Source organism: Tripterygium wilfordii, chromosome 3 (genome assembly GCF_013401445.1).
Source record: "Tripterygium wilfordii isolate XIE 37 chromosome 3, ASM1340144v1, whole genome shotgun sequence".
NCBI lineage: Eukaryota > Viridiplantae > Streptophyta > Magnoliopsida > Celastrales > Celastraceae > Tripterygium > Tripterygium wilfordii.
This window is the reverse complement of record NC_052234.1, coordinates 2761425-2777181: the sequence shown is the minus strand read 5'-3', so window position 1 is coordinate 2777181 and position 15757 is coordinate 2761425. Positions and strand designations below refer to the sequence as shown.

General features: G+C 38.3%; 1 protein-coding gene across 1 annotated transcript; it reads left to right on the top strand.

Annotated features, from left to right (window-relative positions):
* Window positions 1-454: 454 nt before the first annotated feature.
* Window positions 455-8291, top strand: LOC119985476 (uracil-DNA glycosylase, mitochondrial). Its single transcript, XM_038829772.1, has 7 exons — window positions 455-771; window positions 875-1098; window positions 1174-1332; window positions 2429-2459; window positions 7006-7141; window positions 7624-7707; window positions 7876-8291. The coding sequence occupies exons 1-7, from the start codon at window positions 582-584 to the stop codon at window positions 7940-7942; spliced, it is 891 nt and encodes a 296-aa protein (XP_038685700.1). The 5' UTR covers window positions 455-581; the 3' UTR covers window positions 7943-8291.
* Window positions 8292-15757: the final 7466 nt, after the last annotated feature.

The following is a 15757-nucleotide window of genomic DNA, read 5'->3' as shown; positions in this document are numbered from 1 at the left end:
AGTGGGCATGTTGCGCTTGATCGTGACTCTCATAGGCCTATGGGCTTGGTTGAGACTTCGTGGGTCTCATTGAGATACTCTTTGGGTTGGAGATATTCTTAAGAGTATCGGATCACCCAAAACTCAATGGCCTGGCTGCCCGTGACCCAATAAACCTTGATAAGGTTACCAATCGAGGGGCTCCCTTCATAATGCTTTAGACCCCCCAAAAAGTGACCTCTAAAAGATCCTCATTTAATGTGGAGTGTTGGATGTGAAATGAGTCATGCATGTTCGTTTTTAATCAATAACTATTTTAATATCACATAGATTTAAAAAAAGTTTTAGAGTTATATTTTGGAGGTTTCTAAGATTGATCGTATAAAATATAGGGTCAGGCCCGGAACTCAACCTGGTGTACACTCCTAGTTGGAGGCTCAATTCTGTGTTTTGAGGAGCAAAATGTCACCATTTTGTTTCAAAAAGGTTCCCAATAGGGGCAGTATGCCAGTAATAGTAGTGGCTGTTCCCTTCGCCTTCTTCCACATCGCCGATACTTTTCCTTTCCCGCCTAGCGAATCTGTTGAATAGCAACAAAGCAAATGGCTTCCCAGAAAACCCTAATGGATCTCTTCCAACCTGCCAAGCGCCTAAAACTCTCTCCACCCCCCTCCTGCTCTTCCTCTTCTGCTCTCACCCCGGACCAACAATCTCGTGTTGAGTTCAACAAACTACGCGCCAAATCCAAGCGGAACCTCAAAATCAGTCTCGATAAGCTCTCCAAGGCCAAACGTATCCTCAATTTTAGTTCTTTTCTTGTGTTCTTAAATTCCCTAATTTTTTTTGTTCACTTGTTTAGAAATGAGTGCGGGATCACAATGTGGTGTCATTTCAGGAGAGGGCGTCGGGAATGTGAAGTTAGAGGAGCTATTGGTGGAGGAGACATGGTTGGAGGCGCTGCCAGGGGAGCTGCAAAAGCCCTACGCCAGGAATCTTTGCAAATTCGTTGAAAGAGAGATATGTGGTGGCAATGTGCCTATATATCCACCGCAGCACTTGATTTTCAATGCTCTTAACTCCACACCCTTTGACAGAGTCAAGGCTGTTATTATTGGGCAGGTAGCTTTTGTTTCTTCTGTTGCCATTTGATTAAGAAAGGCTGTTATTATTGTGCTCAAGTGTCGATGTTGGCAGGACCCTTATCATGGACCTGGTCAGGCAATGGGCCTTTCATTCTCTGTGCCAGAAGGAGTGAAGGTCCCTTCTAGCCTGGTTAATATATTTAAGGAACTTCAAAAAGATCTTGGCTGCTCCATTCCTTCTAATGGGAATCTAGAGAGATGGGCTATTCAGGTAGGACTTGACGTTTCTTATATATGTTTGGAATTTTGTTATATGCCCATTCTTTTTTGTCGCGAAGCATTATGAATTCTCAACGTTTGTTTTATTGTTACTGTTACTGGCTTCTCTTTGAAACTTGGAAAGGCATAAGAGTTAGAAAATCAAATTCAATTAAACATCAATATATATTCTACAATAAGAAGTCACAGCATTATTGTCCTAAATGATCCAGGATGGAGACATGGCCTACTAGTTTATGGATCAGTTCCTCCTGGAGGAGTTAGGTATATTTGCTGAATTGCTGATCTGCATTCATGGGAAGCAAATAACTGAGAAATGAAAAAAAAAAAAAAAAGTGGTGAAATGGAGGGCCTGAATTTCTGTGGGTCAGCATATACTTTCTGCCTGGTGGTAAGAATTCATAAGGAACCAGAATGGTGAAATATAAACAATCACTTGAGATGAGATTGAATTGAATGGGATGTAGGCATATCCAAAAGGAAATGTGCAATCTCTTCCCAAAATGGTATTAAAGAGTGTAAAAAAAACTGATAAAACAAAGAAGATTACATGTGGTAATTTTCTCTGATGATAACAGCTGGGACTTGTGAAGTATACCACTTACGCAATACATCTTGGTGAAGTGTAACGGGAAACTGCCTTAGTTTATATCAGCGTATTGTGGTATGGCACTATAATTGGTATTGCAGCTGGTCCCTTAGAAGGAGATATAGGGGCATGGCCAATTTTACGGACATTCACTGCAAATGTTTCTTTTATATGCTAGAAGTTAGGAAAAACAGGACTGAGATATCATATAAAGCCATTATCTTCTAATGAGGATCAGCTCATATAAGTTTCTACATTTTGTTCTCTCTGAAATATATTTTAAACTATTAAGCCTCCATGAGTTGCCAAATGTGTTATACATGCAGGTTCCTCCATCCCCTTATTAGATTATATTCTATGTTATAGTTTATGCTTTTCTTGTTCACAAAGCTTCGTAAAAGGTGATAAAATAGAATATATTTTATATTTGATTCGGGCTGGCTGTTGTTCTTTCCTTTGGCTAAATTATATTCTGACAACAACTTCCTGGATATTGTAGGGTGTTCTACTGCTCAACACTGTTCTTACAGGTACAATTCTTCATTATATTTGAGCTTTAATTGCCTTATCATCTTAAGATCATATCAATCTAGATTATTTTTTTTGCAAATAAGTTTCTTCTAACTATATAAATAATATAATTAGTTTCAAAATGATGATCGAGGCAGAAATTTCAGGAAGCTCCCGATTCTATTAAACTGATGTGCATAGTACTTAGGGGTATAATTGTGGACTATATTTGTTTGTGGAGAGTTTATAGGCTTATAGCCTTGATTACTTGGAAGTTGGTATTATCCAACTTCATTGGCTTTGATGTTGTTTGCAGTTGAGAAACAAGTTACTGAAATTTCTAGAGCATTGGTGGAGAAGAATTGAATAATTTGTGTTGTATATTCATGTTGTGAGGTTGTACATTATATAGTTACATTGAAAGCCCTAAATTAGGGAAACTAAATCAATCAAATCAACCTAATTCTAGGAAACTAAATCAAAGTAATTAAAGGGAATATTTACAACCCATAATTACAAGAAACGTAATATTCTCTCATAATTCCAACACTCCCCCTCAAGCTGGTGCGAAGAGATTGACGAGACCCAGCTTGACAAGAGATGACTTAAGTAAAGAAGGACCTATTGGTTTAGTAAACATGTCCGCAGTCTGAGCCGATGAAGGAACAAACCTAGGAGTGATAATGCCAGACCGAACTTTTTCCCGAATGAAATGGATGTCAACTTCTATATGCTTAGTTCTTTCATGAAGAACTGAGTCGGATGATAGCATGATGGCAGACTTGTTATCACAGAATAAAGAGGACGAGTCTGTTATAGAAATACCCAATTCAGTGAGGAGAGAACGAAGCCACATGATTTCGCATGTACCTTGAGCCATAGCACGATATTCAGATTCAGCTGATGATCGAGAAACAACTGCTTGCTTCTTACTTTTCCATGAGATAAGATGATTACCCCGGAAAGTACAGAAGCCAGAGGTAGAACGCCTATCACTTATGGAACCCGCATAATCAGCATCAGTGTAGCCCGAGAGATCAGATGGTATATAGCATGAGAGACTAGATGGTGGACCTGACATCTCTCCAGAAGCATAGAATAATCCGAGACCAGGGCAAGATTTGAGATAACTGAGAATATGATAAACAGCATCCAAATGGGAAGTACGTGGAGAATGCATGTACTGACTAACAACACTAACAGCAAACGTGATATCTGGTCTTGTGTTTGTCAAATAAATAAGACGTCCCACAAGACGCTGATACATTGATGGATCTGATAAACAATCTCCTGAGTCTGGTGATAGCTTGAGGTTAGGAATCATAGGAGTAGAGGCAGGTTTACAACCAAGCATACCCGTATCCTGCAGAAGATCAAGAACATATTTCCGCTGGGATAAAAATATGCCACGGCGAGAACGAGCAACCTCAATGCCAAGAAAATATCGGAGGGGACCTAAATCCTTGGTATCAAAGGATTTTCGCAGATCATTCTTTACCTGAACAATACCTGGGGAGTCATCTCCAGTAATAAGGATATCATCAACATAGACTGAGATAATAATGCACTTGCCCTGAGACTGGCGACGAATGAAACATGTGTGATCCGAGTGACACTGAACAAACCCCATAGCAAGCACAACTTCACTGAAGCGGCCGAACCATGCCCGAGGAGACTGCTTAAGGCCATAAAGAGATTTCCGGAGACGACATACTTGATAGTGAACACCCACTTACAACCATCAGCCTGATACTTGATAGTGAACACCCACTTACAACCAACAGTGCTCTCACCAGAAGGAAGATCAACAAGGTCCCAAGTATGATTACGTTGTAGGGCATCCATCTCTGCTTCCATGGCAGAGACCCACTTAGGATTCTGGAGAGCGGAGTGGACAGATCGAGGGATCAAATCGGAGTCAATCTTGCCAAGAAAGGTCTTATAGGAATCTGAAAAACAATGATAAGACAAATACTTGGCAATGGGATGGTCAGTACTACTCGTAAATCCAAAACGGGAAGGGGGATGACGATCACGAGTGGGGTAACGAGGAACAGAAACAGGAGAAAGGGAAGTACCTGATTCCGGAGAAGACGTTGGCGGAGGGGCAGGAGCAGACGGGCGCCGAGTATAGACCTGATCAAAGGGAACGAGAGATGGTGCACTAGGAGTAGATGATGAGTCAGGAGAAGGTGAAGGAGAGGAAGACTCGGGTAACAAAATCGGTCGTGGAGGTGATGATTGATCTGGGATGGTGAGAGAAGGCTCCACGGCCGGTTCTGATATAAGAGGGCTACCTGAGAAAAAAGGAATAGCCTCCAAAAAAGTAACATCCAAAGAGTGATAAAAGCGATGAGAAACGGGATCATAACATCGATAACCTTTAGACATGGAAGAATACCCGGTAAAAACACAACGAATGGCTTTATCATCAAGTTTGGTACGGGAGGGACTACGATTTTGAACATAACAGGTACAACCAAATACACGAGGAAGAAGAGAAAACAGAGTAGTACCTGGCCGAAGGACATGAAGGGGTGTTGCACCCTGAAGTGCCCGACTCGGAGTACGATTGATAAGGTACGTGGCAGTAAGAACAGCTAAGTGCCAGAAAGTTTTGGGGACATTCATACCTCGAAGAAGACATCGAACGACAGACATGATGTGACGGTTCTTGCGTTCCGCGACACCATTTTGTTCAGGTGTGTAGGGGCACGTGAGCTGTTGAAGGATCCCATTTTGAGCAAGTTGAGTGCGAAACTCATTGGTGAGATATTCACCGCCATTGTCAGACCGAATGGCACGAACAACAGTATTGTATTGAGTTTTAACCATGTGAAGAAAATTAGTGAAATGATCAAAGACTTCAGATTTGTTTTTCATAAGATAAACCCAAGTACATCGAGTGTAGTCATCAATAAAGGTAACATAATAACGATGTTGAGAAAAAGCAGTAGTGGGAGATGGTCCCCAGACATCAGAGTGAACAAGGTCAAATGCAGCGGGAGAACGACGCATGCGAGGAATATAAGAAGTGCGTGTATGTTTGGACAATTCACAAACCTCACAATGAAATTTAAAATTTTTGCACGCTTTATTCAAAGGCGGAAAAAGCGAACATAGATATTGAAAGTTCGCATGGCCTAGACGAGCATGCCACAAATCTACAGTAGCAAGGGAAAAAATAGAGGAAGATAAAGTAGAAGGATCTAGAACCGATAGTGTGGAAGCTTGAAGACTAGACGATGAGACATCAGATGAAGGTGGGTCACCAAAATAGTAGAGGCCGTCATGCTCAAACCCCCTGCCAAAAATCTTCTTCGAAGTCAGGTCCTGTAAAAAACAACGGTCAGATAAGAAGACAACAGCACAATTCAGGTGCTTGGCAAGGCGACTGACAGAGAGAAGATTACATGTAAATTTAGGAACATAATAAACTGAAGGAAGAGTAATATCCGAAGACAAACGGGCACTGCCCTGACTACGAATTGGGAGAGAAGTACCATCAGCAATACAGACAGATTGGTTGATAGGAGTAACAAAAGAGGTGAAGGTGGAAAGCTCACCAGTCATGTGGTTGTTAGCCCCAGAATCCAAAATCCAAGTGGGATTCCCTGACTTACCATGGAAAGCAGTAGGAGTACCTGTAGCGATAACAGCTAATGACTGTAGCTGAGCAATCTGGGACTGGAGTTGAGCAATCTGGGACTGGAGCTGGCTCAAATCTGGTGAAAGATGACTATAATCCATCTCGGCAAAAATAAATTGCCGCAGTACAAGCCAAGAAATCGCAAAATTTTATCCAAAGTTAGGCAGTAGTCGAATCAATTCGTGAAATAATCACGACTGGCAGAGATACGCCAAGACAGAGATTTACCAAAGATAACCCAACAAAGATACTTGCAACACTCACTAAGAGAAGCTGATAGACACGCGCGACGAGAGACAGGTGCGTGCAGAGACAGATACACACAAATATGTTTGAGATAGATGTGTGCGAAAAGAGACAGGTGCGAACAGAGTCACGCTTGAGATAAAGAGCTGCCGAAGCCAATGAAAAACAAAAGAGATACGTGCTGCCAGAAAAAGCCGAGAAAACTGCCCGTGAACAGTCGATGAACAGTGCCGGTGAACAGTCTGAATAGCACCGGTGAACAGTGCCGTGAACAGTGATGATAAAGAAAACCCTAAGGCTCCGATACCAAGAAGAATTGAATAATTTGTGTTGTATATTCATGTTGTGAGGTTGTACATTATATAGTTACATTGAAAGCCCTAAATTAGGGAAACTAAATCAATCAAATCAACCTAATTCTAGGAAACTAAATCAAAGTAATTAAAGGGAATATTTACAACCCATAATTACAAGAAACGTAATATTCTCTCATAATTCCAACAGGTGGCATCTGGATTTTTTTGTGTGCTCATGACCGTACGTGCTCTTGTATGTGTGATAGAGAGAGCTTGAGAGAGAGACAGTTCACATTTGCTTTAAGGATGATAAGTTTTGTCTAATCTGACCTTTTGGATGTGTGCTTCTATAACTTCTATGTTTACATTATACAGTTAGGCATCATCAGGCAAACTCTCATGCTAAGAAAGGATGGGAGCAATTTACTGATGCTGTTATCAAAACAATTTCACAAGAGAAGAAGGGAGTTATATTTCTCCTATGGGGAAACTCTGCTCAAGAGAAATCCAGGTATTAAGGTTGATTTCTATGCAAAAACCAAATTCCACAGCTAGAGAATTTATTCAAAATTCATCTCTAGTTTGCTACGCTGATGAATTTCCCTAGAAAATGGACTTTCTGCTCTCCTCTGGCTTTTTCTCTACCATATAAAGATATCCAGAGACATTCACATTATCACCCTGTGGTTGAGCATTCGCATTTTTATGGTTCGTTCGATGCTTAGAAATTCATTTAAGTTATATTGGTATGGAATATTTAAGAACATCATTTCACTTGCCCTCCCAAGTATAGTGACATAAATCCAAATTTTCCAATGTAGAGCAATTCAGTTAGGATCATTAAAAGAATTTGAAATGATATAGAAAATCACGCATAAATTTCTGAGTGATTATGCTTATTTTCTTAGTCATCCAGGATAAATTAAAATTTCCTTGTTGAGGTATTTGAAAATTTTTGTTACAATGGTTGTATAATGGGGTATTATTGTGCAGGTTGATCGATGGAAACAAACATCATATTCTTAAAGCAGCACATCCTTCTGGTTTGTCTGCAAACAGAGGTTTCTTTGGCTGCAGGTTAGTTTGGCTGCACGTGTGTGTACTTATCTGGGATTTGTGTCTGTGTGTAAAAGAGAGAGAGAGAGCCGGGGGGGGGGGGGGGGGGGGGGGGGGATATTATGCATTATATGGGAGAAAATAGCCTAAAGATCAAGAAAATAATAATGTAATTTTGTTTGTGGACAGGCATTTTTCTCGTGCAAACAAACTTTTGGAGCAAATGGGGATTCTTCCCATAGATTGGCAGCTTTGATCTGATGGTGTAACATGTTTCCTTAATGACTTGTTTTGGTTATGGGTTTACCAGCATCACTTCTGGCCTTCCATGAAGGCAAGTTTTGGAACATTGCTCTTTAGGTACAAACTTGTGCCTTACTGCAGTGCTTAGATAAGCGATGCTGATAAGTTTGGATCCAGTTGTACAGCCGTGTTTAACCAGGAACTTCCCATAGTATATAGCTCAATGGTCTCATTTGTGAACTTCTGTTATTGGATTCTGCTCTGGCATCCATTGTAGATGCTTGTGGAAGTCTTCTGTAAGGTAATGCTACGAGCCATTCTGAAAGTAATTCCCAAGCCACAGGGATTGTTTTTGCCTTAAAACCTTTTTTTTCCTACAATAATTAAGCATTGAAGTGGGGAACAAGTTCTTGTCTCAGTTGTGGAGAACCCAAGTTCGATTAGTATCACGCTAGGTAGGGGCATTGCTTATGAAAAGAAGTAAGCATTGAATTGGTAAAAGTTTGATTGTTCATATACTCACAGGACTGGATTTAAATCCATTCTCCTCCTCTGCCATGAAATGGGTCGGTCTTATAATTTCGGTCACCTAAAAATTAGGTTGATTTCAGTTGTTTAGGCACTGCAAGAAATTTTTTTTTCCTGATATGGTCACTAAAAGACCAAATTAATTACAATTAAATCACTGAAAAATAATTCTGCACTTCAATTTGGGGGAAAACCAATTAGTGACAATTAGCACCCATTTAAGTTCATCCATTGAGAAGTCTAGTTGGCTTCGTCTTTGGTTTTCCCTAACGACAAATGCAATCCTTTTCTATGACAATATAGTTTTACTTATCATAGTCGAAAGACTCATCATCTTAGCATTTATCCAAAAAATTTGGGATCGATTAGAGCAACCACAATTGTGGTTGCTCTTTGCTTGGGCATGAATAATGCATTGAGAATTGTGTTTTACTGATATGACTGTATTAGGAGACGTGTTTTTGTTGATGTGGCTGAAAATAGAAATGAGATGTCTTTTGGAGTTGTGCAATGGTGTAAATTTACTACGTTTTTGGCGTCAAATACAACCAACCTAATTATATATGTACAATACCCATATATTGTACATATATATATACACAAGTATGCATATCTATATATAGATATAGAATATATGTATATCATATATATATATCTAATATATATATATATATATATAAATTCTCCTATGTGAACCAACTTTGTGAACTTCAAATCTAATGATTGTAATAAAACAAAATAAAGGTGGGGACCACAAATTTTCTTTGGTTCACATAGGAGAATATATATATATATATATATATAAGGGCTTCTCAGGTGAGGGATCCCTCACTTTATTTAAAGTGCGGGATCCATCTAACACAATTCACGTGCGGACCCCATCACATGTGGGGGTCACATTTACACATAATGAATGGTGTTAGATGGATCCCTCATTTTAAATAAAGTGAGGGATCCTCACTTGAGAATTTTCATATATATATATGTTTGTGTACATCACATGCGATTTCTAGACGTCGGTTCCGTGACTTTGTATAAAGACGAAGAACACTTGCTTTGTATATGAAATTGGTAGTTGGACTTCGGTGGACCCTAAATGGCAGTGTGCAAACAAGCATTGAAACATCCTTTCTTGGAAGCCCCATTGGAGCCCAGTTTTTTGCTTGGCCCATCATTATGGACATTATATTGCACTTTTGGGCCAGCATAAGTGCTTCATTGTGAGTGCTTTTACATGGGTTTATGAGAAAATTAACGAGAATTCACTACGTGTATTCGTTTCCATTCAACAGGTATCATACGGTCTTAATAATTTTTTTAAATAGCTTAGTTAACCATACTCTACCTACATCTATTGTATAAATGATAATATATATATATAGGCTATGATATTGGGGCCTAATAGATTGTATAATGAATTTAATAAACCAACTATTGTATTGTATCATATAAAAAAAACAACAAAAATGAAAAGAAAATCAAACAAGAATAGTATAGGAGTAAAAACCTGTTTGAATGAAATTGGATCAAGAACGCGTATATGATCAAGTCTAGTGTTGAACACTATCTCCTTAAGATTCACATGTGTTAAGTAACTTTTCATTCACACTAATCATGTGTTTTGATTCTAGTAAATGCTCGACTTATACATGGAACACTTTTGACATACATATGAGTTTATACTCATAAAATTATGTTCTCAAATACATTATTTCCAACAACATGTTCTCTACATTTTCACACTTCAATTGGAACTTATCAAGTCTCATGGTTTTTATCCTATTCATTCTCTCTTAGACTTCACTTCAATCATCTAACACGTCTTACATACCAAAGATCTCTATTCTTATGAGAGATATGGAGATCTTATTGTGGAGGTATAATTCCACAATCAATGATTTATAACTAGGATCACCGGCAATCCTACAAAATCACAGAAGATGTTAAAGATTCCATGACTAGAGGGGTTCCGATAAAGGAAGCTCCGATGATCAAATCAATCATGTATCTTTCTATCAAGTATTTTCTATTATATTTCATAATCAGTCATTTTTTCGTCTCGACTTCATGATGTGGGGACCTCTTTTTATAGTGGAGATATATGATTTTTTCATTAAAGATACGCATCTTGGAATTAACTAGGTCAGAGGATTTGCATTAAGCGTGTGACAAAATTCTCGAAATCTGTCCTTTGTCAGAAGCAAGTTCAACGTTCTGATTTTATTGCTATTAGTGAAATGACTAAGCATCTCGAGGTAAATATGGAGTGATTGACGTCACAGCTACAATAATAGATATTGACCAAGGATTTATATGATGGCAAGTTATGTCAGGTGTAGGTGAGGTCGAAGTTAAGACTAAGGTTGAGATTAAGGTGATTAGAGAATTAAAGCTGAGAAGGTATGATTCTGGCGCAAAGGACGTGGATTTAATGTTGTTGACATGAGGGGTTGATGTCGACGACATGGGGTTTCTTCTTTACGATCGAGTAAATTCATGTTGAAAGGAAAGGAATTACAAGGTAGCATCAAAAGAGGTGGTCGAAATTAGTTATGACAAAGAGGATAATAGATTTAAAGTTATATGGTCACACATGTTGTTGGTTCTTGATCTATTTTGAGTTAGTGGACTGATAATTTTTGGTCATTACAACATGCTCCCCACTCTTCAAGTTTAGTGTAGCTCAATTTGTAGAATAATAGTCGATTTTCCTTCATTGTCTGCTCACTTATTCTCTTAGTTGAAGGTTGTTGATCCCTATGACTGAATTTGATTTGGGTGTTGATAGTACGTTGCGCGTTTAATCTAATTTTGGTGTTAGTAGTGTTTTACACATTGAACTCGATTTTTGTTCTGGTAGTATGTTACATGATAAGTCAGGTTGATAGTGTTTTGCACATCAGAGTTGGTTTTAGTGTCAGTAGTGCGTTACACCTTTAGCCATTTTGGTGTCGGTAGTGTTTTGCATGTCAGAGCTTATTTTGGTGTAGGTAGTGTATTACACATTTAATTTGAATTTGGTACTGGTAACTCGTTTGCACATTGCAATTGTACGAAATAACATTTGAGGTGAGATTCTTCGTGACGATGGAGGTAATCTTAAGTTTTTACTGTGTAGAAGGCATTGCGCACGTGTTTTCCTAGGGGTGGAAATACGGGCTTTCTAGTTGGAACAGAAATTGGTAAAGCTGAAAATTTGCGATGTCAACAGATTGTTCAATGGTGTAAATCTGTGATGTCTAAATTACAATTGAAGCGACTTTTCCACTGCATGAAGGCTCCCCCTCTAAGTAATTGCTAAATTCATAAATTAGAAACATATACAAATACAAGAGCATCTAAATGTGCAAGATTCCACTTATAAAGAGATATTTTCCTTCAATGACTATGTAGTAGTTGTCTTGCCATAAGGAGCCTAATATATATGTGCAACATATAACAACTGTAATATCCTGACCCGATTATACACTATTTATGGTATTTTGACACGTTGATCGAGGTGGAGTGAATCTCGGTAATCGTGAATCGGGATTTAGGGAGAATAAAAATTAAATCAAGATAAAACTATGAAAATATTTTTAATAAATGGGGGATTTAAAAAGAAAATTATTGACGTAAGAATTACTCGAATCGGATTTAAATTGGATTTATTATAAATTTATGAAGTTAATTTGAACATTTTAGTTAGGGGTGTTTTTGAAGTAAAATATTGTATAAAAGAAAATTAAAGAAAATAAAAACAAAATAAAAAAATTACAAAAATACCCTCTTTGCTCACGATTTTCTCTCTCTAAAACGGGTTCAACTGTGGTTTCATGATTCCGGCAACGGTGATGGTCAAGGTTGGTATCAAAAGAAGCGTACGGACGAGACGAGTGTAACCCAACTTGAATCACATCGATCGGAGCTCCGGTTTGGGAGAAATATGAGATTGAAGTTCCGGCCACCGTGAACTTTCTTTGGTCGATCCGGCCGATTCCGGCGACGGTTTGGCTTGATTCAGGTACCTATGAGTTCATTTCATCGAGCTCTTCAATTTGATATAAGATTTGGCAGGTTTGGGTGGCCGGATCGTCTGCGGTGACGTTGAATGGGTTTCGACCGAGTTGACTGAGTCAGGCCGAGTTGACTCGGTTGACTAATGTGTTGACCGGTTTGACCCGGTTTGACCCATTTGACCCGTTTTGACCCATTTGACCCGGTTTTGACCCATTTGACCCGGTTTTGATCCATTTCACCCGGTTTTGACCCATTTGATCCGGTTTGACCGTTGACCGTAGTTGACCGAACGTATTTTAACTGTATTTTCGTATAATGTGTTTTTCGATGTAGACGGTGATCGCGGTTGAGATTTGAAGCAGGTTGACTTTCAAAGTTAGGGGTTTATTAGGGACGCGTGCGTGGTATTCGGTTTCCGATTTTCAGGTAGGGGTTTTCTATGTATCTTGCGTGTGATTCTAGAGTTCCGGTTTCACAGACTCTTACTATATTGTGGTTCTGTCAGTTTCCAGGGGTGGAAATTCGACCTGTTTGTATGTTTTATACGTATTCTCTGTTGATTATCATTATCATTATTGACATGCTTTTAGGAGTGAGGTGATTGGAGGTGATTCATGTAAACTGTGGGGCCCATATAGGAGCCCAATATATCGGATTATTATGGATTATACAATCAATCGGGTACGTACCTGTAGACCGTCTGAGGTGAGGTGCATCACAGGGGGACGCTCTTTGGTGTAGGGTATGCTATCGGGATATCCGATCCTCATCCAGTTTCGGTGTGGACCTGGACTAGGAGACACCCTACGGGGATTAGGGTGGGTCCAGGGGTGGATTATGGATTATGGATTATCGGAGACTAGTGTTTGTGGTTACGGTGTTGTATAGCCTTATCGGAGACCATATTACTTGGTTGAATTGCCAATGATTGTAGATTTATTGTGCTGCATATTATGCTTCATATTCCTGGATTTCTTATTTTTTTGGATATCGGTGTTCCCTTTCTATGCCCTACTGAGCTTCTTGGCTCACCCCTCTTCTTGTTTCCCTTTCAGGTGAGTTGGATTTAGGTGATGCTGGTCAGCGGCGAGACGCATGAGCTGATGTGTAGCCTCGAGCTGTTTCTTTAGCAGGTTTTGAGGATTTGGGGTTTTGTATTTGTATATATGTTACTTATTTGCTCAGTCTGATCTCGGGTAGATAAGTCTTCTTATTTCCGCTGTTGTATAGATACTCCGATGTTTTCGATAGGTGTATATATGTGGTATTCTGGAGAGACTATGCCCATGTTATATTTCAGGAGTTGTTACTATTTTATATATTGATTTAGATATATTGGATTAAGGGTTGGTTCGGAGGATGGGGTCCCCTGCCGGTCACGTTCTTATGGGTTTAGGTACACTTCGGTATACCTTAGGAGAGAGGGGCGTGACAACAACAATGTAAAACATATATTCTCACACAACATAACAAAATCATCTACTGTATGATGTGCCATACCAATATACTAATTGTATCATTTGTCAAAAATATTTGTAGAGAAGTAATTCAAATTTAGAGAAGAAATGAAATCAATAGTTCTGAGCAAATTCAAATTTTATGAATTTTGAATTGAAAATTTTTCATTAAACATTTCTAGGAAGCTAAATACAAATAGAGCAATAGTGTAATTTTATTTTATATATTTTTTCAAATTCAAAGAGGAATTTGATTTGTGAGTTTTATGTTTTAACTCAATTACATACAATCAAAACTAACACACCAATATACAATTGTAATATGAAATATCACTTTCATAAAAAAGAGAGAATAATATAAGTCAAAAAAAAATTGATCGTATCTGTCGATAATTACATATTTTATTCTTTTATAGGTCTTATGACAACTTATTAGGATCCCAGCTATCAACTAACTATTTCTACTTTTTTTGGTATAGATATTGTACCTATTTTCTAGCTTTTACTGGGTGACTCGATTACCCTTATCAACCATTCAATAAATTATCTTTGCATTTGAATGAAATTCTATATTAATGAAAACGTAGTCGAGGATGCTACAATCAATACAGTGGAACTCAAATCGACTACAAAATTAGCACCACCTAATCAGTTGTAATCTATAGTGAAAGATAAGTAAATTATCGGCCAACCAACTTTTAAAAGGAATTGAGCCAAAACCTAAAAAAAATATAAATCCACAACTAGTTAAGTGTTAGAACTCCATTATACTGTTAATTTTGAAAGCTAGTTTTCAGAACCGTGTCTTGTCGTCGGTCGAATCGTGAAAACCACAAACCGACTGCAACAAATATATATTTATAGGTGTATACAGCAAATGCATGTGAATTGCATAAACTCATATTTAACCGTTAAAGTCGCCAAATCATGTCGCATATTAGATTGCATATGCCAAAGTTTGTACACAATTCTCACACTAAATTGAGACTTAACAGGCAAAAGTGGAACTGAAATTTCATTTTTGGGCTAACAAGCTTCGGAATGCCAAATAGATGGTGGTTGAATCAAAGCACTGGGGATTCGAGAGACAGATATGAGATTAGCCAAAGTTTGGTACCCATGGTTGTGATTAAAGTCCTTCAGACAGATATGAGATACCCAAAGTGAGGATTGACTTTGGGTAGATTTAAAAGTTTTATCATGATAATCAATTGACTAATTGATTTATTTTTTGTCTTCTTTTCCCTTTTCGATGGATGGGTTTCTCTCTGCATGCGTTCATTGAGTTATGAGTTTTCTTCTAGCTTTGATACAGACTATTTTATGATTGTGAACATCAATATTCGAGATATTTCTTTCCAAGTTCTTCAATTTGATTGAGAAGTTTAACTATTCTATGTATTTTCCAAGTCGATTGTCGATTGTCAGTTGTTACTATCAACCAACCCATTGATCAGTTGCCAACCAATATCCAAATCTCAAAAGGCGGGCTAATAATGGATTTTCAAATCTTGTAAAGTCAGTTGGTCGGGTCGGTTGGATTATCGATCGATAATCCAACCGACCTGGCCCATGCCAGACCCTAATGTCATCTACCATATAAGCAATATTTATTATAATATTATAGTGTTATTATTATTTATAAGTAAATTAAAATATTTTTAAAATATGCAATTTAACTTTCAGCTTTTCAACTAATCCATTAAACCTTCAAAATTGATCATCGCGCGGATCGATGCACAGACCGGGTTTAATAGCACTCTCTGGACAAATTTAAGTGCTGAACCATTGTGGCCTGTGTCGGGCCTGAATCTTTTCAACGTGTGTCCCACTCAATGTCTTGA